At 41.1% G+C, this 27850-nt stretch overlaps 2 protein-coding genes across 8 annotated transcripts in view; one reads left to right on the top strand and one right to left on the bottom strand.

Moving 5' to 3' along the window:
• The window catches only part of PRKCZ (protein kinase C zeta), a 42235-nt gene extending 18936 nt beyond the window's left edge, over positions 1-23299 (bottom strand). For both annotated transcript variants that reach the window (XR_006170968.1, XM_042831476.1), the window contains exons 1-8: positions 23169-23299; positions 22568-22727; positions 20919-21040; positions 18412-18501; positions 17988-18038; positions 4672-4757; positions 1908-2039; positions 709-790 (exon numbers count right to left, since the gene is read on the bottom strand). Coding sequence is in view for 1 of the 2 variants with exons in the window: in XM_042831476.1 (XP_042687410.1) it covers positions 709-790; positions 1908-2039; positions 4672-4757; positions 17988-18038; positions 18412-18501; positions 20919-21040; positions 22568-22638 (634 nt within the window). In the remaining variant the exon portion in view is untranslated. The remainder of the gene's footprint in view (positions 1-708; positions 791-1907; positions 2040-4671; positions 4758-17987; positions 18039-18411; positions 18502-20918; positions 21041-22567; positions 22728-23168) is intronic.
• Positions 23300-23646: 347 nt separating this feature from the next.
• The window catches only part of CFAP74 (cilia and flagella associated protein 74), a 60642-nt gene continuing 56438 nt past the window's right edge, over positions 23647-27850 (top strand). For 5 of the 6 annotated variants that reach the window (XM_042831390.1, XM_042831391.1, XM_042831389.1 and 2 more), the window contains exons 1-2: positions 23647-23784; positions 27769-27827. The gene's annotated coding sequence lies outside the window, so the exon portion shown is untranslated. Of the gene's footprint in view, positions 23785-24592; positions 24782-27768; positions 27828-27850 lie in introns of those variants that run through there. The other variant, XM_042831388.1, reaches the window with a different exon arrangement.

The raw sequence follows: 27850 nt of genomic DNA, 5'->3' as shown, positions 1-27850 counted from the left end.
ACCAAGGGCACTGCAAATAACCAACTCTGAGACAGCCAGGAACTCATCAGTGAACATTAGGCAGGATAAATGAGCCCCAGACCCAGAACAGGTTAAACCATGGAAGCATTGATCCAGAAGGAATAATCCCAATTCCACACAATTTAGGAAGCCTTCAGAAAGTCTCAGAGGTGCACTTACCTTAACACTGTAGGTCAGATCTGCTGTTGCCAGCAGATCCACACTTAAATTCACGTTATGGAATGGTTTCAAAACATATGAGTTGAGGATAAGTCTGAATCAAGATGACATGCTTAAAGGAAACTCACTGTAATCAACTTGCTAATGAGCAAAGTTCATGGGACAAAACGAGAGCTCATCAGCCCCAAGTAACCTTTTGAGAAAACAGGCACACTGGAAAGTGGGCTGTGTGTAGCAACTATTCCGGTCCATAGATCCACTCTATCACACCACACTTGCAAGTATGAAGAGAACTTTACCTAGAGAGCTTACTTAACTCTTCAGTCATGAACACAGAAAAGACAATTGCAACCTCTAATAACAAGGTTAAAGATTTCATCCTGTGAGGGATATCAGAGGAGGCAAAGTTACCAATGAACAAAAGATTTTAAAGCAACAAAGACATTCACAGATTTTCAGGGCACAATACTGTAACTATACCACAAATGAGGAAGAACAGGAATTCCATCTTAACAGAAGAATACTCACTTCCATCATTTTCTTCTGAAGGGAGGTCAACTTCATCATTTTTATCACCTAACTGAGGTTCCTGGGAAGGCATGACCGAATCCTTTGGAGACAGACAAACCACACAGGAAAACAACATCAGCTCATACAGACCCTCTTAGGCCACAACGTCTTGCCAAATAACTGCAACAAGAACCCTACATTTGTAGCTTCAAGAAAAAAACCTGGATTTCCAGAAAGTATTTCAGAATATCAACACACTGCAATTGTCCTTTCGAACTACAACAGATGCCCACTCATCTCCCAAATGTGAAATTAGTATACTGTACTGCAAAGTTCAAACTAATTCTTCTCAAGTCTTCTCTGAGTCTTTTATGTGGAACTGTAACAAATTAAATACGTGTCCAAATGATATTGTGCTCTCACTTTAGAGCAGAGGCATATTCTTTCACTCATTATGCAAAGGTATCAAATGACTTGATAAGTATCACGATACCAAGTGATATTATATTATGTTTGGACACTGGTCTCATCCACAACTCATTATGAACCATGTAGGATGACTGCAGCACATACAGGAACACTTACAAATAAACTGCAAGTAATCTAATAATGTCAAGGTAAGTTGTATCTAACACCAGTGAGGAAAAAATGGTTTAAGCTTCCAGTTAGCAAAAAGAATGATGCAAAAAATAAGTAAAGCACTGGTTAAAATCTCTGCTGAGAATATGGAAGGGCTAAACTTCAGGGGCACAGATTAACATCTAAAACCTGGAAAGACGGTAGGGATGCCACTAGAAAAGCAAAAAGTCTTGGAGAAACAGATGGCAAAACCCAGCACAGAGGTGCCAACAAGATCTAAGCGAGTGTCTTAGTTCTTAAAACATTCCCATAGGCTTCGGGAAACAAACGCTAGGATTGTCAGTGACAGCTCTCTATCTATTTGTAAGATGAAATACTGTCTACAGGAAAAATCAAAAATCAAGTTTGCTCACGCACTTGGTCACATCTCAAGTTTTCTTTTCTCACTTTCCTGCTCACAATCTAAAGGCTTATCCTCTGTGGGCATTTTGGAAACTGAAAATCAATTAACACCAAATGTTATGAATCTACAGCCATACAGTGTTTAATCACTTTGGATGCACATCTAGAATTAGCAGAACAGGGCACAGTAAGACATACCAGTTCTAGACAGAACACAAACTTCAACACAAACTCACCATATGCCTTTTGCAGGTCAGTGGAACAAGTATGTGACAACGTTTATGGACCAACAATTTGCAGTTGATACACTTGTAGCCTTGCCTGCTGAGACCCCATATCCTTTCACTGCACTGGCCACAGTATGCTCTCTAGAAAGTAGAATGCACATTATCAATTCCATTATCAATTCCCTCCTGTAGGCTAGCAGAGAGAGCTCACCCTACCAGGTCCCACCCTATTCACTTCCTAATAGATGTGTAACAGAATTTGTGCCACATGTGTAAAAAAAGTATCATAACAGGCAAAAAATGATACAGGACTCCACAAATCAAAATATGAAGACTGTCCTACATCTGCATTTATATACTTCTCAGGCAGAACATACATAGAAACTCTGGAAAACATAATTAAAAATCTTATCTATCAAGTCTGATTTAAAACCTCTGCACGTTGCATTATTTAATACCTGAAATATATGGCCTTTTTCTCCATGTCTGGAAATGGCATCTGAATAAATTAAATCAAAATGAGGAACAAAGTAGTAAGTCAGACATTCTGCTGCTGACTTCAACAAGGCACCTCTTTAAGTAGTTTTTCCACTGTATGCGTGCTGTGGTCATTTTGTACACTTTGCCCAAACTGTCAAATTGCAAACAGATCCTTTTAAGCCAAAAAGTGACCTACCTTCAGTTATCTCCCTATACACAGCACACAGGTTGCCAAATGGTGACTTGCTTACTATTCACTGTCTGCAGACTCCCTCCTGTCATTACTGCAGTGGGGCAACAACGCTGCCCACCATCCTGCTCAGGCAGCCCTGCGCTCATCCCCCATTTCAGGCTTAGAACTCTGCAACTGTCCCAAAGCCACAGAACAGTACAAGTCTGTTCCTCCCAGCAAACTGCAGTTAGTGTGGTTATTCAGATCCTCAGACTAATGAATCATACATGGTGCCCTGCCCAAAAGCATTAAACTACTACGAATCCTTTCCAGTAGTATAATGATCAGAGACTGGATGCTTTTTGAAAAGAAACTGCTCTCTCTATCGCCTCTCATATCTTAATAGCTGTAGAAAACGAAGTTTAATTACATTCCATTTAGCTATGTAGCTACTCCCTGACTGGGAGAAATCCAAGCTATGCTGTCCAGGGGAAAACAAACAAGAGAAAGTGCCAGGGCTGTAAGCCTTGGACATCTGCAGCAGCTTCTTTCAAAAACCCTGCTGCACCAGACTGCCCTCAGTACCCTCGTATGGGTTTGGCAGCAGTGATATTGAAGGCTAAATAAAATGTCCTACAGCTTGGAAACAGCATACGAGAAAATCTCATTTCGCTCGGTTAGATACAGGCAAGCAGGAAAAAAGAAGACAAAAGGGCAACTGTCAGATTCTGTGAGTAATACAAGGATCCCTCGTGCCTGCCCAAAATGCATACAGCCATAGAAATAACAGTGGGCTTTCACATCATGTTCAGCAAGATGATAATCAACAATATTGTAGTCTAATCACTTAAACGCTCAAATGTGTTCATTTACTTGAATTAACTGAGGGAGTTCTAAACAGTTACTGCAAGAAGTGAATGAATTCATAAATTCATACTGCAATCCTGAAAATTCAGTTAAAATTTGATATCCAGTTCAGAAATGCACACGTTACTATGAAATATGACACTGAAATTTACAGGCAATCATGAGTTGAAATTCACATCAACTCAAAAATTATTACTAGCTTCAGTTGGATTTATGCTGTGCTCTGCCTTAAGGAGGTTTAATTTCTACAGGAATGGTTATAGCAAAGTCAAATAAGTATGCTAACAGTTTCCAATTCATCATGTGTTTATTCATCATTAGCCCAATTTCTACAAAAGTTCATTATTTATATTAGTAACAGTAGATTGTTAAGATGGCATGTATGCATCCACAATTAAGTGTTTTAACTCTCTACCAAACGTACAAAGCAAATAAAATTTATGGAATGCTTCATACCACGGATTACAAAAATAAGATAGGAACAGTACAGTGCACAAACACTTGCTCCAATTCAGATAAATAACCTGTTTTTCACATAGACACCAATAAAATAATGACTTTGAAGGGGCTTTTCCTGCTTTTAAAATGCAGATTTGGGATAAGGAACACTAAGGATAAAAAGCATCCAGGCAGTAGTACAAATTTCACAGAGTTCTGCTGAAAAAGACAGTTAACTCACCTCACTGTTCTGTTTTGTATCCAGTTCCCCAAAGTGTACATGACATTTGTATGTGCTGCAATACTTTGACATAATGGGATAAAAGTCAAGGAGGAGCCTCACCCTTAAAGCTACATTCACTAGCTCATGTGGATTAAGTCAGATTCTTAACGCACTTGTATTTTAGCTCAACACAGATTTTTTTCTCTTAATTAGATTACGTAATGCCACCAATTCAAAACAGTTCAGCTAACATCAAGAGCTGTAATACCTAAAAATAACAATATATACTGACAGCAAAAGCTCACGCAGCAATCAGGCAGCTTAATCTCTATGGGTTGATTGAGCCCACGAGTTTAAATATTCACAGACACAGCTTTTAGAGACTTTAAAAATAATTGCCACCAATCAGACTCATAGACTGAGCCTTCCGATTTTTCTGACCCGAATAACGCTGCACAGACTGAAAGCCACATCAATAAGCATCTTGCTTTTCCTTTTATTTTTTCCACCACTCAAATACAGAGAGCACGGACTGAGAAAACAATTACCACAGAGCATTACCAAAACCCTACATTTTATACAACAGTACTCACTCTGTTAAAACGTTTGGCTTGAAACAAATGCCCATTCACTCGGTACAGCTTCCTCCATCTTCTGGCTCCACGTCGGTAGATTGATTCTAAGAAAGAAATTAAGAAGGTGTAAAGCAGCAGCATGGTTGCACAGCAATAGCAGACACGCTACGGTAAGCAAGTTGTGACTTAAAACAATCTTGCTTTTCTAAATAGCAACGCACAGCTAAGATCCCTGCCGGTTTATTTTTTTTAAGGCAGCCTTAATGACAGCTTCTGCAGGAGGCTCTCAGGCTGCCTCTCCCTTTTTTACATCTCTGTCTCTTTTTCTTCACATGATCCTAATCTTGTTTCCTGCCTGCGTGCTGTTCAAGCTCAGGTGAGAAGGAAGGACGGGTGACAGTTAAAGGAACAGCTTCCTGCAGGGAAACTGCCGTGTGGATCCCACCACAGCAACCTCATACATGCACATGAGAAGGAGCCTGGTGCTAAGAACACTGCGCAGTTAAAGAGTTGAAGATGTCACAGATCTGCAGCATTGCATTATTTGACCTCAGTTTTATCTTGGTTCGTAAATGCTATCCACAACTGTTTATTCCATTACGGAAACGGCTCGAGCGCAGGGCCGCAATTATTTCGAATACAGTCCAAACATGACAACAATAAATAATTTAAGCTGCTTAAGACAGATCTTTCAAGAAGGCAAGCAAAACAGCACCCAGCACCTACTCCAATTCCATTTTGTTGTCACTTTCCACATATATATGCGCACTGTTTGCCTGGCTCTTTAGAGAATTTGATATTAAGTACAAAGTATTAAAAAATTCATTGCGCAGCACCAGTCCTGCTGAGCTGCTCACAGCTGCACGGCGACACAGAACAGGTCCTCGATGCGAGCAGCACTGGGCTGCCCAGAGCAGCAGCACCAGTGGGTCCTGGCAGGGAAACACATGGGGAAGAGATGGACTGGGGAGCTGTGAGCAATTTCAGCAGTCACGTGAAAGCTGGCACTGCAGCCTTGCTAACAAGCAGCCAAACTGGAAGTCTATCATAGCATGATCCTAACTGCTGAATTATTAAGAGGTTCAAATATGTAAGTTCACACATTATGAGCAAACCTCAAAGTTGAAAACCTATTTTTGACAGTGAGGCACACGCGACATCTCCTTAAACATTTCCAGGCAATGCATCTTGCAGCGTTTTCACTGGTAACACAGCACCATACAGCTTCCAAAGAAAAATAAGCAGATAAAATACTTCTTAGATAGCACTGCTTTAAAATCATCTTCAGTAACACGAGTAACATTTTCCTATACAAAGCTCTAGCAGAATGCCTTTTCAAACACACTATTTATACTAGCTATAATGCAACTTAAAGCAGCTGGCAGCTTGTACAGGATATTTTTTATCCACTTCATACATGAAACATTAGCAAGTAAACCAGTGTCATAGGGAATAGAGAACTACACAGCTTTGGAAGCACAAACAGCTCCCATTGAGAAGGTAATAATAATAAGATGCACACTTTTATGAGACCTTACAAATGGCAACGTGGGCTGTAATTTTTATCTAGGTCATTGCTAGGACCAATGAAAGCAAGCTTCCCTATATGTGACTCTAAGTGTATTAGGGTCCAATCATGCTTTCTATAACCAAACCTCTGGACTTCAGGTTACAGTTAAAACCACAGAAAATCCAATAACACAGTTGTAGTCTTTGCTATCAAGGTAAAAACAACCTTTAGATCCCTTTACTCAAAATTCAAAACAAGTTCAATGTTGCTTTGTGAAATGCTACTATCCTCTGTAATTAGCTACAAATCTTCCTGATACAACTGCAAAATATACCATACACAAACATCAATCTGAAACCGTCCCACCATTCGTAGGATGACTTTTCACCAAGAAGAAAAAACTTCTAAGATTTTCTCCAGGATAGCTAATGGATTCATTAGACAAAGCACCATATGGAGACAACTCATACATCTGTGCTCTGAGCAGCAGCTTATCACCAGCACGAGGAATAGTAAGTGACGGGTAAGTTAACGAGCAGCTCGTGTTGATGAAGTCTGTAAATAAAGGAGCAAGTCACTTCCCTAATTAATGATAAATATTAAATTCAAAGTCGGGATTTCATATCATATTCTTAGGAGGCAGCAGTCTAACAGCAGCTAACTTAATACAGCTTCATTTAAGTACAATGCCCTCCCCCACCCCATTTCTTTGGGACGACAGCCACTGATTCAGTGTGGGGTCGATTCCCACTCCCTGTCTGTTACATCCCAAACTTTACATACCTCCAAGATCACAGTTTTGGAATAGAGACCTTATTTTCAAGTTCAGATTAAAAGAAATAAAAATTCAGCTGAATGAGTACTTCACCCAACTGCCTGTACATTGAAAACAGTGTGAAACAACTGTCACTGCTGAGCAGCTCTTCCCTCTGTCATCAAGCTCTACGTCTACATCACTAACAGGAATGCCTGTAAATATATTTGATAGCTGTTTTGTTTGCACTCTACATGTATTTTTCACCACCTCTTCAAGTCAAAAGAAAAAAGAAGAAAGAAACAAAATGTTTTAAATTGTGGATATAAACTGATGAGTGATTTAAGAAGTCTGCTGTTTGCTCTTCACTCTAAATTGATTCATCTACAGCAGATGCTTCCCCATTCAAGATTGGCCCCATCAGGACTTACCAGAAACTGGGAGGGGGTTGAACACTGCTTTTAAGCAATACAACTTGGAAAAACAGAGATAAACAGAAGAAAGTGCAATTATTTTTCAGATGACAATACACTTTCCCAGCACTACAGGATAAAAGGAATCGAAAACACAGGCCCAGCCTTTCCCTAGGCCCAAAACATAGTTTTTCCCATCCAAAGCAGCTTGACAAAGCTTGTACTTTCCAGAATGTGTAAGAGAATTCATCAGCTGTCTGAAAAGTGTGCCTTGTATCAACCAACAGCAATGGGAGAGCCACAAACATTTTATTTCCCCTGCATTTGGATTTTATAAATGCTTTTTATGAGTCCAAAATCTGCTTTTATGCAAACTATAATGAAATCTTTTACCATAATAAGCACAGAGATAATTTGCTACCACTGCAAATCACTTCTCAGAGATTAATGCAAGTTGTTTACAGGCCAATTACATGGCCTGCCAGCTGGACACTATGAGAATGCCCACTTTTTGTTTTGTTCTTTTAATGTTTTGCTGAGCAGACAAGTGAGCATTCTTTTAAAACCAACTTAGAAATCAGAACTATGAAACGGATACTGGCATTTCAGATGGACTCTCAGGGAGATGATTCTGTATAAAGATAGAATAAATTTAGTGAAAGCAAACTCTAAATGACTTGGATGTATGTTGCTCACATCTCTGCTACTTAATATTTCTCCAACAGTTGCACTGAAACGATAAAACCACTTTCTAAAGCACGTAACAGACATGCATTGTATGGTGTTAACAGGCCTTTCCTTTTGCTACCACTAAGCTGCTATGTTCAACTGACATTCTTTTTCAGAAGTTGTGAAGACTAAGTATGAAGCATTCTCAATTCAAGAAACTGCAAGCATTACTGAAATGGACAAGGTGCCATCTATTTTATTTAGAACTAGCTAGTATTTAGGAAATAATAAAACCTCTTCTTTTCATCTCCTTTCCAACAGACAGCAAGTTCAAAAGGCTCAGCCAACACCCAATTCAGCACTGCTGGGCACAAAACCTGCCCTCCATGCATACTGATTCCTCATGCACGATCTCTCCATTGCCCATCTTCATATGCTCCTCTTGAAGTGGCTGATAAGTCAGACTTAACAGGACACTGGCATGCAATAAAAACAGAACTACTATATCATTTTTAATGCTGTTGTGTGCCTCTTTAGTTCAACCACACCCATTAATGCCTTGTGTGTGCTCTTGGTCTGAATGTTTAAAAGCTCATCTGAATGGTTACTGGAAAAAAAAAAAATCAGGACCGCCTCATCATTAAAATCACTGTTGGCATTAAAAATGACATTCTCAAAAAGAAACACAACATCAAGAAATAAAATGCTCAAATAATACTTAAGCTTCCCTCAGGAGTTCTCTTTCCCTGTGATCAACAGATGGACAATCAATCCAAAATATCACACATGAGGCCTGAGAAGCACCTTGTGTGGAAGCTTATGATGCATGCTAGCAGAACCAGCAGGATAGCTGCTTTAGCTATCAACAAACAGAAGGTGTCTAAGGAACTGACTTAGCAACTCTTGAGCAACAGAAAATTATCAACTGATACTCAAATAGTTATGTAAACATTTGGAAGCAAACAGTTTATAGAATTATTTCTTGGAAACAGTGATGGAATTGTAGCCCTGCAATTACCATGGCCTGCAAGAGCAGGAGATACTCAGCATGGTTCTGGCAAGCAAAAACAACAAAACAGGACTTAAAAAAAAATCCCATAATCAGATATAGCAAAGATGATGATTTTAAATGGTCCAGTCTGCATTAACATTGCGTATAAGACTGTAATATGGTTACTATGTCAAGTGCAATTAGAACAACCACGGCTGCCACAGCCACGTGCCTGCTTACATCCAATATGGGCAATGCACAAGAACAGGTAATTAGAACTTGTGCCTTGCTGAAGGTAATATTCAGTTAGGCAGGCAGTGTACCTGCATTACACTCAACAGTTCAGCTGAATTTGTTAAAGACTGCTGTAAGAATAGTTTAATGCATTGATAATGTTGCCAAAATGGATAAATCTGAGTCCAGAGTAGGATTTCCCCAGTCACTGTTAGAGAGGCTACTGCAGGTTTGGTGATCAACTTACTTCCATACTAAATTCTAGAACAACTGTGAAATCACCACATTATTTGAATACAATTCTCTTTTTTACTTGTGAGACTTGGCATTAATCAAACAACCACTAAGAAGTTTTCTTCCGGTGCCCATCAGATTACTTGACTCGCATTCAAGTTATAAGCATCCATACTTACTTGATTTGGTCATCACTTAAATTGCAGAATTGTTAAAGAAAACTCAATTTCAGTACCTGGTGGTTTAACATTTATTTCAAATTCACAAGGCTCGCATCAGGTGGCTCCACAACGCCCTTGAAACAACGACCTGACGCCCATAGTCTCAGCGCTAAGACACACTGAGTCAGGCTGCTTACCTTCATACCATGATTCCATTACTTCAGCTTATGATCTGCTCTGAAAACCAGTTCTATTTCCCTTCCAAATATTTACATTACCCCAGTATTAGCAGAAATTCAGTTTTGATGTTACTCCACAAAGGCGTATTTATCTTCTCTAATATATCAGACTGTTAAGTGCACTTCTCTGAATTCCTTCCAATTTAATCTGCTAATATTATACCCAGAGAAGTGCAGAAGATCTCAGTACAAGGGGATATTATTGCCTTGCAGCAGGACCAACACTCCACATCTATCTCTTGCTAGTCTGACAGACTGGACACATCTTCATTTCAGAGCACCTAATTCTGCTTTGTATTAGGAAAAAAGCAAGCTGAAATTAGAGCGGCCAAAATCATCATGTCACAAATTGAGATCTTCCAGTTGTGCTCAATTTCCATCATTCCATAGGTAAGACTCATCCCAGAGGTTCTCCAACTTGTACCTGCATTCCCTCTAAGCCCCCATATACAGTACACAGATAAAACATGTTATTCTTGTGAAATGCATGTGTAAGAACTCAGAGCTAGCAGCATTAGAGTGTGTCACTAATCTTATTATCAGTACTTAGTAACAGTAGCTAAATAAAAAATGAGAAGTTTCAGAAGTTAATCACTGGACCTTTCATATTCTGAATTAAATGAATACATGCTAACAGCTAACTGAATCAGTCTTCAGCTTAATTGTTTTATAATGCAGAGGATTACCTTTACTCTAGAAAGCAACCTTCCATCCCAGAGCTTCTCATCCTTACAGAGAAAGAAGTGCACAAGATAGCCTTATGCACCTGCCTGCTCCTCTGCTCTGTTAATGCAAAGCTAGTGTTAAACACAAAGAAAACATGTTAAAATCTCTCAAATTAACGATGGTATTTGTCTTCCTACTTTTGGAAGGAAGCTCTCCATTCATCTCACAAAGGCAAGGAATATAATTACAACAGGTCTGCAATGCTTACGTTCTGCTTCCCACCAAAACCCCTTCTGATCTCTATGGTGTTCCCCATTACCTCTGTGTACTGAGAGAATTGCTTTATAAAGCCCCATTAATCCAGTTATTTTAACAACTCTTGAGCAACACTGAGATAACTCATAGCCCTACTTTTAATAACATCAATAGCACCTTGAAATTAATGGCACAGGTCCAATCCCTAACCTACTGTTTTGCACTCTATGAGAATTTTATCACTGCCCGAATTCTTCCTTTCTTCACAGTCCCTATGGGTAAGAATGGTTCTTTTATCAGAGCTGACCATCTAAAGAATAAGGAATCCTGCATCAGTCACAGGGGATCTGTACCTGCTTTACTTAAGAAAGCAAGAGATAACCTAAATTACGGAGGAGTCACATCATAGTGTTGTTATAGTTATTATAATGTTATTACAAAAGTGGACATTAAACATTAAACCCAAGGTTTTGCTTTCAAATATTTTCTGGTTTCCCTCTAAGTATATCCCCTGCTAATTAACAAAGGACAAACGCTTACAGAACTAGTAACACAACATCAGAATTGCAGACCAGCTGCTTTCTAGTCAATATACAGCATCCCAATTTTTCATTTTTCACTATCCATTTTTCATTATCTTCCCCCTGTGGTTTAAGGACTGAACTGCACAGTCTGCTCAGTACTTAACTCTTGCACTGACAGCATTATTAGATTTTCACACGCCCTCTCTGTGAAGCCGCCCTTGCAGCATGCCCAAAGCTAGCTGTTTTCCTTATGTGCTTCAGAAGACCTACGTGCCACGCAGACCTGAGCTGACAGCAAGCCTTCAGTGACGAACCAACAACTACTGTTACTCATACACAGCTTCACTTCTGGAATGCTCCCCATTGCCAGTAAGCAGGACTGGCAAACGCCTCACAAAACCTGGTTATCCATCCAGCAACTCAGAATTCCCAGAGACAAAGGCTGAGGAGCCCATCCAGCTGCCCTGCCAGCCTCTGCAGGGACTTGTGGCCCAGAGCACCTCATTTTGAAAACTATGACAAACAGCCCCCAATACAGCAACATATTATTAACACTGAACGTATTATTTCAGATATTACACATAAAATGGTTCTTTTAAGCTACTGAAACAGAACAGCCTAACAAAGCTTTAACAGTTTCACCCATGCCTACCAGTTCCAACAGCCTTACCTTCAGCCAATTCAGTTACCCGAATGCCTGTGCATCCAAAGCAGACTGCTCACCTCATGGGAACAAGCATATGGATCAGAGTACAAGCAGTAGCACAGGGCATGGAGCTAGGCAGCACATTACAGATAAGTTTTCCAAAACTAAGCAATGTCTTTCCTACATGACCAAACTGCAATCTGAGCAATAGGCAGAGAGGGGTTGGAGAAAAAATAAAAACGTAAGGTATTGGTCACAACACCTTAAAAACCTGCTCACATATGCCTTGCTCTAATGTATTTTAGTTTACAGTTTGTTATTTGGTATAGAAGCATCTCCTAAGACATCCAATATTTTGAAGTCAGAAGACACCAAAATCCACGAGCTGACGCATGCTGTGTAATTTCTTACTCCCATATCCCAAAAGGAGGCCTAGCACTTTTTCCACTACTGGGTGTTTCGTTACTAAGAAAAACGCTGGAATTATTTTAGAACCAGAAACATGATGAGATTCCAAGCAAAACAGACATTTAGCTAGAACTCTGTGTTCAGTGACTTCTCCTGTCTCATGACCTGAACGTATATATTTCAGACACCACATGAAAGATCAAGCAGTACACAGAAAGAGAACAGAGGGAGAGATTTCAGGTATTCTTGAGAAACTATGACACAGCTATTTTTGATTCCTAAGCAACTACATACCCTACATTAAAAACAGTACAGAACCTCCTCTGTCAGTTCAATTACTGAAAACCAGGAGGGGTTTACAAGCAGTTCCCAAATTGATTAATTACCCAGCACAATCCAAGCTATGTCTTCAGAATACTCTCTGTGTTCGCTATAGTTCCTTTCTTCATTGGGGAATGAAATTGGTTCACGTGCTCTGAATAATCTAATCCCTGCTCCCAATACAGTAACAAATGAAGGGGAAAAACCTGCCTCATGAACTAGAAAAATATTTACAGGCCACGTTACTCTAGCAGGAAGCTTTTGGGGGCTGCTTGGTAGTATTAGACAGAATACAAAGCAAAAAAAAAAAAAACAAAAAACACAACATCCTTACCTACAATAACTGGAGACAATAACCAGGTTAGTGCAATACCTTTTCTCAACCCTATGATGAAATTTTAAGAAAGGTAGCATGGGAAAAAATGAAGTCGAAATACCTAATGCTAAAATACCGTGCAGATAAACAAAGAGCATAACAGGCATCCACAGCTATGTAAGCATTACAAAAAAGGAAAGGCCAGCAAAAATCAGATGGAAGTATTAGATAATAATAATGCTAATCTACTGTCGTACCAATGCCAGAAGTACTCATACATTCAAAACGTTTATTCTATTTCATGAAAAGATATAAGGGTTCTTTACCCTGCATTCTTCTAAGGAAATCAACAGCAAAACAATCCTCGCATTCGTTAACTTCAGTTACTCAAACTAGATGCATTTTAACATTAAATAAACACATCAATTTGCTCAGATGTAAGAATACAGAGGTGTGCTAGCACAGTTTATTCTCATAGCATTAGAGACCAACTAAGCCCTAATTCAGAATAAACATTTCCTCAATTAAGCAACCCATCTAAGACAATTCACTACATACAATTCAACAAAATGACTGCAAAACACGGTGCTTCTAAAAACATTCATCTTTAAATCAGCAATCTTAAAACAAGCAGGCCCTGATCACATACCGTCAGGGTTTTTTGGATACATTTCCTTCATTAATCTCACTCAGCAGCAGCAGCATCACTCACTCTTCTGTCCTTTTCCTCCTAAAACACGTCCCCTGAGATAGAGTCTCTTCACCGCGATTTTACCAGCGTTTCTGAGGTCTCTCCACCACATCCCTACGCGCAGGAGGCAGCAGAAATCTCTGCATTTCTCACAATCTATGGCTGCAAAGGAGGCTGGTAGGCAAAGCAACTACATCGTAACCGAAATGCTGACTTCTATTATCTGCTGCACCACACACACTGCATCAATGGCCTGAATTCATAACAGCAATCACAATGACACGTAAAATCTATATAAAAGGCATGCATTACTCACTGGGTTTTATTCTTTAGCTTCTTCAGCATGTAATTCTTTATGCTCTACAATGCAGTAGGTATGAAATGAAACATTTTCCCTTTATTCCACTGATGCCGCTGTTTGAATACCATTAGACACCAAGGACAATAGGCAGGATCAGCTCGGACATTAAGAGCAAATATTTAATGGAAGACTGGTTCCCCTCGTCTCTCCCTTTCACATCTCTGCCTCATGTATCCAGGCACGGGTGGTACTGGCTCCCTTGGGAGGCTGTAGCTAGCAGCTGAGGCACAGACTAAAACACGGCATGGATGTCAAGGAGCTGATGTCACAAAAACAAGTATTTCTCTGATAAAACCAGCAATGCTGTTAGGGAAGTCTGACAAATCAATAGCAACTGTTCAGCTAAACGTGCTTTGTTCTACAACGTGCTGCAGCACCAGGAGGAATAAATCACATCAAGATCTGTCGGTATAAATAAGCTGAGACTACAATAATTAGCAAAGCTGCCAATCAGAAACGTGCGTGCATCAGGACGGCCCTCGCTTACGAGCACAGGCAAGAAATAAACATTTCAGAAACAGCCCTGTTTAACACTGATGCCAAAATGATAGCTCGCTTATACTCCACAAGTATTTTTAAATGTAGCAGACTGGTGGAGAAGTCCCCCATTTTTATCAGGGAACTCCAGGACCGACCAAGGACTGAGGCTCAGCAGCTGCCAGGAACGCCTCTGAGCCGCATCCAGCGCCTGCTAAGGGCTGCAGGCACTGCAGAAGCTCTGCCACCACCGCCAGCAGCACTGCCATTCCCAGCCAGGGATGCCCTGTCTCACTGAAGGTAGGTGCTGTTTCTACAGCAGCAGCTGTACATCCATAGGAGGAGCTAAGCCAAGGAGGGGGGAACAATTCAGGAGCAAAAGAAACAGAGACTGTACAAATCTGACTCTGAAGAATCTGCAGTTATTCCACATTGCAGACAGCATCACAACAATAAAAAAGGAGCTTCCAGCACAGAAAGAACTTCTCCTACACCACGTGACTGAAATTTCAGTGGTATTTGCATTCCTTATTTTATTAATGGATTACATGTGTTTATTTCAGGCATTACAGGCTGGCACAATCTCAAAGCCACATCAGTTTCACAAAGTTTGTGGACGGCCAGCAATTTTATTACTAGATTTCAACATAAACACAAAATACTCAGTAGACATTTCTACGCTCTTACTCCAAAGGATTGTTCTGAAGCAACTGGAAAGACAACTGCAATTCCACTCAATATCTGCAATTCAGAAGGTCACAACACGACCAGGTGCAGTTACCCCATAACCTAATGCAAACAGGTTTGAACAGTATATTACAAACAAAATGACTTAGCAGTTCAGTAATGCTCCTTAGAAGAAGTTTTATTCCAAACTATCTGCAGCTCTGTAACACACAGAATATGTACTCACTGACTACTAGTTTAAGTAGAAGCCATTCTGGACAGTGACTAATTAACTGTTTAGTTACCCCTGGAAGTGCCTTGAGACAAACTTAGAAGCTCCTTCTATAGTATATGCAGGATGCTCTGGAAAGGGATTTCTTACAAGTGTAACTATATGATAAAACCAATAAAAGAACAGTTTGAAACATGCTGTACATTTCTAAGCAAATGACACTGAGCCATGTTAACTTCCCAGTTCCCATTAAGCACAGAGCAAACAGCTGAGCACAAAGTCATATTTTTTTAATCAGGTATTTTGTTTAGGTGTACTTCTGGAGCATGAGAAGTTAAAGTACTACTGAGATCATCTACTTCCCTTGCATGGCCTTTAAACAAACAATATCATCTGAACCAGGAGCATTTCCATACAGCCCAAGAGCAAAGCAGATCTTTGCTGTACATGTGTAAGTAATAAGCAGTAATGCTGAGTGCATTAGCATACTCTAAATTAGCACCAGTACAGCTTAACAGCTCTGCTGTAAAAACAGTTTGAAAATATTTACAACCAGGCCACAATAACAGATTTCCACGTAGGTCCCACAGATGCAAAGAAGCAACAGGCTCTGAATTCATCCCTTAATTGAGAAACCAGACCACAAGTCACTTATCAAGTACATCCTAGAGAACAGCCAACAGTTCAACGTGACCTGAAAACCCTACAGATGGAACATGCAGGTCACCTGTGCCACGCTAATTGATGCTTCTCTAGCTCATCTGGTGGCCTGCAATAATTAAAAATATCTACAGATCACTATCAAAACCACTTTTCTTCTAAATATCCACATCTCTAACGAGAACATTAAATCACAACAAACTTCATTACGCTGCATGATTTGTACAGAGATCTCTCCTGTTAGCTTACTCTCTTTTGATAGCAGTGTTTTTCCCTTCCATTCTTAGCCATGGAGATCAAAGAAGGGATTCAAGGTTTGTCCTCCTGTGCACACTGACACTTTCCCAGCTCAGAGTTCAAGCTATAACACTTCCAGGTCCCAGAATAAAGCAGTGTTCCTTTCTTGGAAGCATGCTGAGAGAACATTTAAACCTACAGAGTTAAAATCACTCCTTCCAGAACAACGATGAAGCTAAACCTGAAAATATTTTCCCATGTTTCCAACCTGTTAATCTAAATTGGAAAGTGCCAGCATGGTTAAGCCTACACATTCTTAACATGCAGTAAAATAGAACTACAGCCCTCACTTAAAATTTAACTCATGGGCAGCAAGTACAGAAATTAAGTCACGTTCACCTGTGCATTCAGCAGAGTGTGATATAACAAAAACTGGCCAGCCATTCTTTTGGTCAAAACTTGAGCACAACTAATAGAAAACCACTCAGCTAACAGTTAAGGCACAGAAGAGCATTAAACAATGCACAGAAACTCCAGGTAGATGAAAATAGAGTATTAAACATCAACAAACGCTTGCCTGGTCAACCTAAAGGCCACTGATATCTTTCTTTTCCTTCTGTATGATTGAAACATTTCACAAAAAATTTTTTGAACATTTCTCTTCAGCACAGAAAACAGTTATTTTCTCTAATTGGCTTAACAAGTACAGCAGATACTGCAATGCACATTTACCTTTTTCTACTAGATTAGACATCTACACTAATCATCTACTCAATTTGTCTGTTTTTCGCACTCAACCTTTAGATCACTGCAGTTTAAATGTACAAGTTCACACCATGTAATATCTCTGCATTTATTCCACCTTACTCCATCTAAATTTCAGTAAGAGCTGTCAACAGAACTATCATTGGTACATTGGTATTACTTCTCTAACTGAAAATATCATGCATGGCCACTGAGCACAGCACTGCACATTTTTACTTGGTCTGTCAGTGCAGACCCTGGTCAGCTCTGTGCACTGCTCGTTCCAGGATGGACTATTTACCTCCTCTTGTATCTTCCAAATACGGAACAGCAAAGGTCCTCCAGCCCTTCAGAAGGCTTTCACTCCAAGTGACCATCACCTGTTAACTCTGTCACCCATTTTGCACATTCCTCTCTCAGCATTTACAAAGATGTTGACTAACAAACTGATTAATTTCCTCCATAACAAAAAGTGATTACATAGCTACTTAATCATTTCATCCCTGTGCAGATTAAGTCACTGAAATACAAGTAGACCATATGAAATACACCTCCTTCCTCTGGAGGTTTATCCACCTTCCAAATGACTTCAATAACTAAATAAACCTTTTGCAAAAAATAAAAATAATAAAAAATACTGCATTTCACTCTTATGTACATCAATTTGTTTTCCTGAAAGTTAAGAAACAAAAGAAATGCAAAAGCAAGGACCACATTAAATCCTGGCTTCTTTTCCTCCCAGCTACTGGAAACCAGTGTTAATCCTTAGAAACATTAAGATACTACTGTAAAATTGCTCTAGTAATGTTAACATATTGAACAAATACAAGAACATAAATACAGCTTATGAAAAGCTTTCAAATTTTTTTTTTTTTGTACAGTTGACAAAATACAAGCTCCAATTTGACAGCATTGTGGTACTCACTGTCTTCTCCTGGGCAAGGCATGCCGGGTTTCTCTGGAATACTTGGGAAAACTAGAAAAAAACATTGAGTCTTTAAGTGGAAAGATTCTCAGCAGTGCTATTCACCTGACTTTTGAAAGCATTTACTCAAAACCAAAACTTTGACAGCCATTAAGTAGCATTCCTTCATAAAACACAATCACAAAGCACTGCCCACATCCACAGATCTGGGCTTCACAACTCCAAGCCTGCTCCACTGTGCCAGCTTTGAACCCCACAGCCAACAGAACACTTCAGCCTTACAGCACCAAAGCACAGGGTACCCCAGGAACATACAGAAGAATGCTATTTGACAGGCAGAAGTTGTTCTAATCTCACATTTCTGAAGGTGTTGTGTTTACCAACAAATAAATAAATACAAGGTCTCAAACACTATAATACTTACCATGAATGATCAGCCCTTCCTCTCTGTTCTGGCAATACAAACGGAAGGCTTCTTCCAATTCCATCTGGGATGAGATGGTACATGGGTCACCTAGGGAGAAAAGCAAGACGTGCAAATTTATGACTGAAATACGGAGTAGGCTACTTCAGCCAGTACCAGCCCATGGACTGCTTTTCTGTCAGTAATTTGAAATTAATCAGGCACTTTGATCACATACAGAACATAAGAACAATTTCTTCTCTTCCTATTTTCACCCCAACTAAGCAGACAGAAGCACACTGTGTTGGTCCAATACAAGTGAGTCAATGTTTGAACATCTTAACATGTGGCAGAGGGAAAAAAGATCACTTCAGAGTGCCCTGAAAATGTTAAATTTACCTTTTGTTATCCGGCCTGTCACGTTACTGCAGTGTACAAAGCTGAGGCAGAACAACACAGCTTAGGCTATAAAGGTGCATGCAGATTTGAGACTCTTTTGTTAGACTTAGAGAAGCAATCTATGACTGAATTGTAACAAATAAATACAGGTGGAAGTTATGAATACATACTTCTGGCCTTTCCTATGAATGTTTTCTGCACCCACACACTTCATTAGTGCAGAACAAGCTTTAAAATCCACTCAGAAAGGCAACAGCAACACATTAGCCTCAACTGCATACCCAAACAGCTTAATAAAACAAGAAAGTAAACTAAATGGAGACATAAGCATTACAGAACACTGAAGCCTCAGCTCAAGCACTGTATCTTGTCCACATCTTACATAAGGAAAATACGTGGAAGCACAAGTATTCACACCATCATACAGGAATACACTTAATGGACACTAAGGCATCAAACCAAGCTTTACAAGAAGAAAAGCAACTGTGGATGACAGTAATTAATCAAAAGCAAGTTTGTGACAATTTAGTGACAAGAATGAGCAGGAAGATTTTTCTCCTGTAAAGAAAATTCTTTCTGCTCACAGCCCCCAGCTGCACCCTCCAAGAACAAACCCAACCCACAGATCAGGTAATACAAATTCTGCAACAGTAGCACCAGCAAAAAACCACCCTCAACAAAACCCCATCTTCTGTGCTACCTGAATCTCCCTGGCATTAGCTATCATGCAGTTCAACAAGCTACACACACGCAATATCCTGTGGGCACTTATCAAGTTAGTTTTTATTAGACTGCTGCACACAGCAATGAAACAAACTGAAATCAGTATGGCTGTCTGTATCTTTTTTGTCAGTCCTAAGATGAAGCTGAGTGCCAGTGCAATTGTATAACCACGAGGCAGCTGTTTACAACCTACTGGCTAAGAGATCCAACCATAAAAGTTACAGCTGCGTCACACCTGAGAGTCATAAGCAGGTATCTGAGTTACTAAAAAAAGCAAGCAGATAGCAAAGGCACACAATGCCAAGCACTTCCATCCTGCTCCTACTCACAGCAACCAGAAGGCTCTATCTAACTGAAGGCTGTAGAGAAATGCCACATTGTGCAGCAAGGAGAAATACTGAAAACCATCTCACATCACCAGGAGACTTCAGAGCCTACAGGAAGGGTAAAGAAAAGGTAAATTTCTCACAATTTTTTTTTTTTTTTTTTTTTAAAAAACTAAACACACTGATAAAATCCTTTACAAACAAGAATAACCCAGAGCAAGATCTGCCAACACCAACCTCCCCTGCAGGAAGAAAGAAAGCAACAGAGACTTGCACAACAAATCATTCCTACACAACTTTCTGATCTCCATGCTTACACTATTAAAAGCTTATACTTATAAAAGCTTACACTATTTCTGCCCACACAGAAAGTTCTTCCCCTGTGTTTTCTTTTTCTGGACATGTCATCTTACATACACTAAGATTTTTCCTCGCACCAGACTGGTGAGCCAGTTCATTTCTGACAAATTCAAGTCATTTTATTTCATGCTTGGTCAGTAGATGATCTTAGAGGTCTTTTCCAACCTTCATGATTCTCTGACTGTGCTTTACACCAACGGGATACTAACAGTCCAGGACAGCCACAGAACAAAATCACTTATAATGGGAATTTTCAACACCCATCTTGCACAAAACAAAGAAATCCAAAAGATAATATCAGAAGACTGTTTTTAAAACTGCATGACTTCTCAAAGGCCTGCTCTAGGGGCAAATCACAACAATTCAGAAGATACAAGTCACCTTGCTGAATGGAGAATTCTGAGGGATATGGCATCAGTACCACAAACGTCTGAATTTCATGTGTACCTTGGCATTCAGCATCCAAACATGTAATAGTAAAATATTCAAGTTCAACAGAGCCTTCACTTTGTAGAACTGAATCCAGTTGTAGTACAATCCTGACATTGAGTCGCATTTTACATGCAATCAGCAGGGGACGTAACCCTGTTTTATAAAGCAGTTTAAATAAAAGCAACCCCCCAGCATGAATGGCTTTTATTTAAGTTTGTTCAGTGCCTCTGTTTGTACCATAACACACCAAAAAAAGGAGAACTACCAAGTAGTATTTCAGTACAGTACCTTCATCATCAATCCACTTGAGGGTAATTGGCTGCTCCTGTTGCAGACTACACATCTCACGCACTTCATCACAAAGCTCATCATAGCTTATGGATGCATCCAAGTTAGTTATCAGGATGTCTCTGCATGACATGAAATCAAACTCTTGTCAGACTTATCTGTATAACACTGTGTGTTCCAACAATCCCATCTACGGATTTCAATCTGCAACACCACGCTACACAATCAGCGTTCTTCATCTGAAATGCTGCCACTAACATACATGAGCAACAATAAATTGACAGAATGCAATGAGAAGCATACACGTTTCCCTTCTTCTGCTATCTATGTATACATCTATACTGCACGATGGTATGAAGGGTCACACCCCGAAACACACATACCTGCAGCCCTGGGACCTCAGAGATAGACTGAACATTGTGCTCTGTAACTTCCTCGTGCTTAGATTTATTGGATTTCTAAGTGATACCACCATTTACTATTGCTTCCTGTTGTTATATGACTGAACATACTATCAATTTCTATAAAATTCTTTTAGCAGCCACCCAAATGAACTCAGAACTAATTCTGAAGTTGTTCAGCTTTGGGCTTTATGTGGAAGAGGCCACATCTCCACACTGCTCTAGAATTCTACACTCAGAATGCTGAGTTACTTGGCATTGACCTGGCAAGTAAATTCAACAAGAAAGCACCTCATTTTCAATTAAGTTTGGTGGAATTACTTTCATAATTACATTTAATTAGAAGCCCTTTCTTACACCACAGTATTAAAAACCACAGTGGCAACATTTGCTTATTTGAGGAGGAAAACATCAGAGAAGATTACTGAGGCTACTGCTATCACGTGCCAGTAATTTCAAGCTAAACACTTCAAGTCTGAAGATTTACTTCAACCAAACATTTAACTCCTCAAATGGCTTAAAACTTTGGCTTTAGAGAAAAACAAGGCAGATCAAAGCAACGTTAACTCACACGGTCCTCGTAGTGGCAGTAAATCAATCAGGTTAAATCTGTCTGAAAAACCAAATTTCATGCTGAAGCAATAAGTAAGGCTTCCTGACTCTGTCAACAAGTGACTGAAGCCATAAGGACCACGACTTGATTTACTGTCTCAAATCAGAGCTGCCAGAAAAAGCACTGCAGAGATAACGGAAGCAGCTGTGTGTTAACACCCCATTGCATTACTCAAACTGCTGGGAGGGGAAATAAGGGGAAGCAGATATCAAAAATAAAAAGCAGACTAACAGATAACATGCAAAAGTTTACTGCTGGTGTTTATCCACCACAGGAATACACATTTGCTTAATCTACAGGTGTTTAATTTAGTACAAACAGATCCTCAAGCAGCTTGTAGAGGTTCATCTGACTCCACTGTTAGCATCAGAAGCAATTAAGATTAACTTTTCATATTTATCTAAATAATTCCAGTAACTTTACACCACTCACACACGTTTTCCCCAATTCAAGGCCAAGCTATCAGCTCCTTCCTCCAACCAACACACTGCAGGAATCTGGATGGTATTTTAATCACTCTACTTAATTACCAGACATAAACTACAGGACACCAGAGTTATTCTGTTACCAGATCAGACCGCAGACAGGAGCCAAAGTTTGGGAGGATACAACAGACAGAAAACACACAGACTCACCCACTGTAGTGCGCCTTTACCCTGATGATGTCTTTGTTCAAATTGCCTTTCGAGCCCATCCTGCTGGGCATGGTCCGCGTTCAGCACACCGCCTGAGGTCACAGACGCTCTTTCAGCACACGAAACTCTCGGTCCCGGAGCTCCGCAGGTGATGGCGCAGCTGTGCACAGCAGGCACGGTCAGCACAACGGCAGCCCCGCACGCAAACGGGACGATGTGAAACTCTCCGAGCGCGGCGCTCACGCCGATTTGAGGCTATTTTTTTTCCCCCAGCCCGCTGCTCCGCAGGCCGTTCTGACAGGAGGCAGCGCACACACGGAACAGCTTTCGGTTCACCTTCGCTTCCAATTTCCCCGATAAAAGCACGAAGAAAAGCTCTAACAGCCCCAATAAGTTTTCTCCGACGCTTCAACCCCTTCGCCCCGAGTTCCCGCACGCTCCTCCCCCCCTTCCTCCTCACCCCCACCTGTTTACCACACAGCCCCGCCCTGTCGGGGTCCAACCAGCCGGGCTCTGCCGCCCGCCTCCTGTTGTTCGGAGCTCCCCGCGCCCTGCGGGCCCCCGGCCGCGGCCCGCCCCGCCCCACCGGGACCCGGCTCACCCCGCCGCGGCCTGAAGTTGTGTAAAGTCCCGTCAGGAAGTTCGGAGCCAACTTTCACGACTCGCCTCCCATCCGGCTCACAGCTCCCGGAGCGCGGCGGCAGTCGCTGCCTCACGGAGCGGCGCGCGGCAAAGCTCGCCCCGCGCTCCCCTCAGCTGCCCCGCCGCCCCCCCGCCCGCCGGCTCCAGTAGCAACGGCGCCACCGCGCCGAACATGGCGGACTAAGAGCACTAACCCCCACAGCCAATAGGATGCCTCCCGCTTTACCTGTCAGCCAATAGCGAGCTTCGGCTCACCTGGAGCCAATCCCCAAAAGGCTACCTTCTACCTACCGCCAATCGTAGGCCAGGAACCATTACCTGGGAGAGTAGTGGCTTCCCGACCAATCAAAAGCCAGGATAGAACCGAGAGCCGAACACCTGCAGCCAATCAAAGAAGCACGCGGCGGGCGTACCCCTCCCTGCGCTGAGGTGACAGGTATGGCGCAAAGGAGGCGGTAGGTGGCGATCTCTTCGCGGTGGAGCCGTCCCACCCAGCTCCCCTCGGGCACTGTGCCTCTGTAGCACCTCCGCGCTTCGAGCCGCGGCAGCGCTTGGCAGGAGGCGGGCTCAGACCGGTGAGAAGCAATGAGTGCGAGCGACACCGCGCCGGGAGGGCTATGAGCGCCTCCTGGGCGCCCTCACGGGGCACGGCGGGCAGCTCGGGCAGCCGCGGCTCAGAGCGTGAGGGGAAGCGCGGGAGGCTGAGCTGAGCGGCGGGCAAGTGACGGCTCAGAAAGTACGACAGAGAAAACAGGGTTCCATTCGCTGCTCTGGCACTTCGTGCTTCATTGCTGTTAATTTAACAGAGCATGCCTAGGATTAATTATGAGAGAGGAGGGCCTCCTTAATTTGCAGGCTTTTAATGAGGCGTGTCGGGCTCAGGTTCGTTCAGGACATCCGGAGCGGCGGGTCCTGTGTTTAATTTCCCCTCCTTTTGCTCATCGCACCGGTGTTTCCGACAGGAACACGCGCAACACCCGCGTGCTTCCAGCAGGTGGCGCAAGGCTCCCAGGCAGCGCTCAGCCGAAGGCAGCTGAGCTGCGCGGAGCTGCGCTCTCCAGCGTTCTTCTAACAAATTCCTTATTTGTGGCTCCTTACAAATTCCAACAGAAAGCTGTATAGCTGTGGTGTTTAGGTCTGATGATGGAGTTGCAGGACCTGCGGGTTTTTCTGTCTTTTCCTTGGTGAAATCGGTTCTTTCAGGTACAAAGTCTTTGTGTGAGCCGTGCGAGAGTAACAGAAAAAAACAAAAAAAAAAAAGGCAAAAAAATCCAATCCTTCACCCTTTCAAATGTTTGAATTAAGACACCGTTATGACAAATAGTTCCTAAAAACCATTTTTTTGGGGGGGGGGGGGAAGTACCTTTTGGTATGACTTTTACCTTAATATAAGGAGAAGATTGCTGTCCTGTTTTTACTTCAACTAGTGACTCAAATCTTCAGATATTTTAGGACCGCCAACTTTCTGAGCTTTTAGGGATTTAGTAGGGATCAGAACTGATGGTTTCAGGCTATGAACAAAACAACAGGACAAGAGGACAGAAAGCTGCTATCTTCACACAGACGTGAAGTGTGAGTAATCAGTTCTGTGTCACTCAAGAATCAAAATGCACCTCCGCAGAATTTCTTCTTTAGCAAATCAAAGCAGCTGCGCCTGCAGACAGACAGCAGGCTGCCTCCAGCCTACTGACTCTCTTCTTCCAAAGAAACAGCCAGGCTGTATTTTCTGTTGAAATTGATGGCAGTGGAATCATTGGATCCAGTAGGGGCAAGTATGGGCTAAATAACCCTGAGTTTGGATTTAAGAAAATATTAGGGAAAACACCAATATATTGTAACATAAACTGGAAGAAGGCATATATCCTGCTTGACACCAGAAATCACTGTGGTTGTTCTTTATTGATTTTCTCACTTGTTGGTTAGCCTCTTAAAATAGACAAAATGAATGATTTTTCAAGGCTGCTTTAAGACAATCTCCTTACTTGTCTCTTTCATGCAAAATGGAAGCACCCAGAAGCTAACTCACTTTTCTTGACCTGGAGTTTCAGGAAGGATTCTATGGGTAGACCAAGCTACATGCATTTAAAATAAATTAAACCAAACCTGTATGCTTCTATATTTATTTTTCCAAGATATTTCGACAGCCCGTCTCTGTGGAAACATATTTTTAACCTGTCTTCCTTTTGCGTGTGAACACCAGCAGACAGTGTACTGTAAATCTTTTTTCTCGCTGCATACCCTGATCCTAATCCTTCAGAAACAAATTCACCTTCTGGAAGGTGACAGTGAAAGTGTAGAAGAAAGGAAATGAGTGTTTCTGCCACTGAAGACTTGGAACTGTTGATTCAGAGCATGGAAGAAAATGGTAAAAAAAAATTTTAAATCAAAAAAACAAACCCTGGGGATCAAATTTTCACCTTGGTTCTTCTAGAGTCTTCTTTTGTTTTGCTTTTCTTGGACCAGACTAATTAAGCTTTTCTGAATTCTCACTGTTGGTCCAGCCATCATTCAGTTGGAATGAAAGGCGATCGCTCTTAATGCGGTGTTTTCCACATCCTGAAAGTGTCTGATGAATCCCTCACTAAGAGAGCCCAGAAACACCACTGGAGGCAATCTAAAAGTACTTGTAGCAGACTTGTTAAATGTTTGTTCTTTGTAAAGGAGAAGTTCACTTTAAAAATATGATATGTGATATCGTGTACAAAATATATGAAGAATCCTTCTGGCTTCCAAATATTCAAGCTCATATGTGTGTATATATATTAGTTGTACATATAACCTGGAAAGATAAGGGCTGGGAAATCCTACGTAGGTATCTAAAAAGTATGGTAGGATGTACAGAAATAGATCTTGTGTGTTTGTCTCACTCTGAAAGAAACAGCGACAAAGGAAGAACAGCCTGGATGGAGTATTGTGCCAGATGTTTTACAGATTACTCTGTATTCCATCGTTCAATCTTTATTTAATCTTAGAGGACTGTGGTAATTCTAATTCTGGCATAACCCAGTGGACTATGTATTTGTGTGCAGCTTCCAGCCATGTCTGTTCCCAGCTGGCCAATTATTTATTATATTGTAAAGAAAAATGTCCTCTTCACCCCACCTGGTTACCCAGTGCATGAAAATTGAGGACTTCATGATATTTATGCTAGCAAAGGTAATTCCAGTACTCTTTTCATCTCAGGAAAAGGTGAAGGTATGTAGGAGATCCATGACAGGCTTTATACCAAAAGATGGAGGCTGGACCTGTGGGCAGAGAAGTCTTTGCTTCAATAGGATTAGTCACTGCTGTGCGTTGGTTGGTCCTACATCTGCAACGACCAGAAGTTTTTAGATACCTGAGAGATCAGGAACGTTTGGAGCTCTTTTTTTGGACCACCGTTTTGCTGAACAGGGAACTCCAGTAACATCTGATCAGTTCTGTTGGTGCTGTATTTCCTGACAGAGCGCGCTTTGCTGTCTTCTCGGATTTGTTTTTAACTGTGCATGACTTAGTAAAAGGAATAGCCATGACATAAAGCTTGTATAAGGAGAGGACAGATCCTTAATGCATTATGTAACTATGAGCTTAGGTCTTCAAAGTCTTTTCATTTAAGACACAAGCTATAACAGCAGAAAGAGGCAGTGGCTTGCATTTCAGCTGCCAAATTTTTCCAAATAGGTACACATCCATTGCCAGAATTGTTCAGTCTTCATTAGGAAGAGCTAGCTAGGTATGCTTGTAACACATTGCACACAGTGTTACTGTATCATCAAACAACCTTTGCAAGTGTTTTAAGCCTTACAACCAAGAGAGCGCACCGAGGTTTTTTTTTTTAATAAATATCCTAAGAAACTTTCAGTAATCATTTGTTATCTGTTCTGCTGCACAGGCAGATCTGCACGGGGTGCTGTTTTCCTCTTAATGTGAAGTGCTTTCTTAGGTTAATGACTGAATATTTAAAATGAGAGTGTTCATACTAAGTGCTTTGTTGTACCAACAGCAGAAGCCTCATTGAGTTAAATTGGTTTCGCTACATTATCTGTTGGATTAGGAACCCTGTTAAGAACTGATGTGAGAGCTTTTACTTTACCTTGAATAAATGCTTCCTTCTTGCCCAGAAACAGGACAGGCTTATCTGTATATTAACCTTTTAATAGTGCTGTCACTGCAAGCATGTCTTTCAAACTAATGGTGCAACGCCTTGTTCTTCTTGTGCCTTGTTTCTTTTCAACCTCTTTAGGTAGCAACAGCTATTTTTTAATATAAATTCAGTAGTCTGCAGAAGAGCCCCACAGAAAGCACTCATGAGTACAGAATGGTCCTTTCTCTTCTGTTGTCGAGGCCAAATGAGAGTTTTATGAGCCTCTGGGTGCTGAAAAGGCAAGACTTCATTATGGGATGAAATCCCTGAGGTTATTTTGATTTTCCTTGTAATGTCTTTTATCTTTCGGTTCAATAGCTGGAATGTCTGCTTTGTCCATTTTATGGGAGCTACAACTTCTGTACAAACTATGCTTTATTAACACTTCACATTGAGAATGATTACATTAATACGTATCCCTCTTTCTTTCTCACAGACACACCAGGATTTTAGAGCAGTGCTCTACTTTGATGAAAGGAATACAAATTCTTCCAGGTACAGTCCTCATATATATATTA

The sequence above is a fragment of the Centrocercus urophasianus genome, unplaced genomic scaffold (genome assembly GCF_019232065.1).
Source record: "Centrocercus urophasianus isolate 14NV4802_14NV808 unplaced genomic scaffold, USGS_Curo_1.0 seq_36, whole genome shotgun sequence".
In the NCBI taxonomy this organism is placed as follows: Eukaryota; Metazoa; Chordata; class Aves; order Galliformes; family Phasianidae; genus Centrocercus; species Centrocercus urophasianus.
This window is presented reverse-complemented; position numbering and strand designations above follow the sequence as displayed.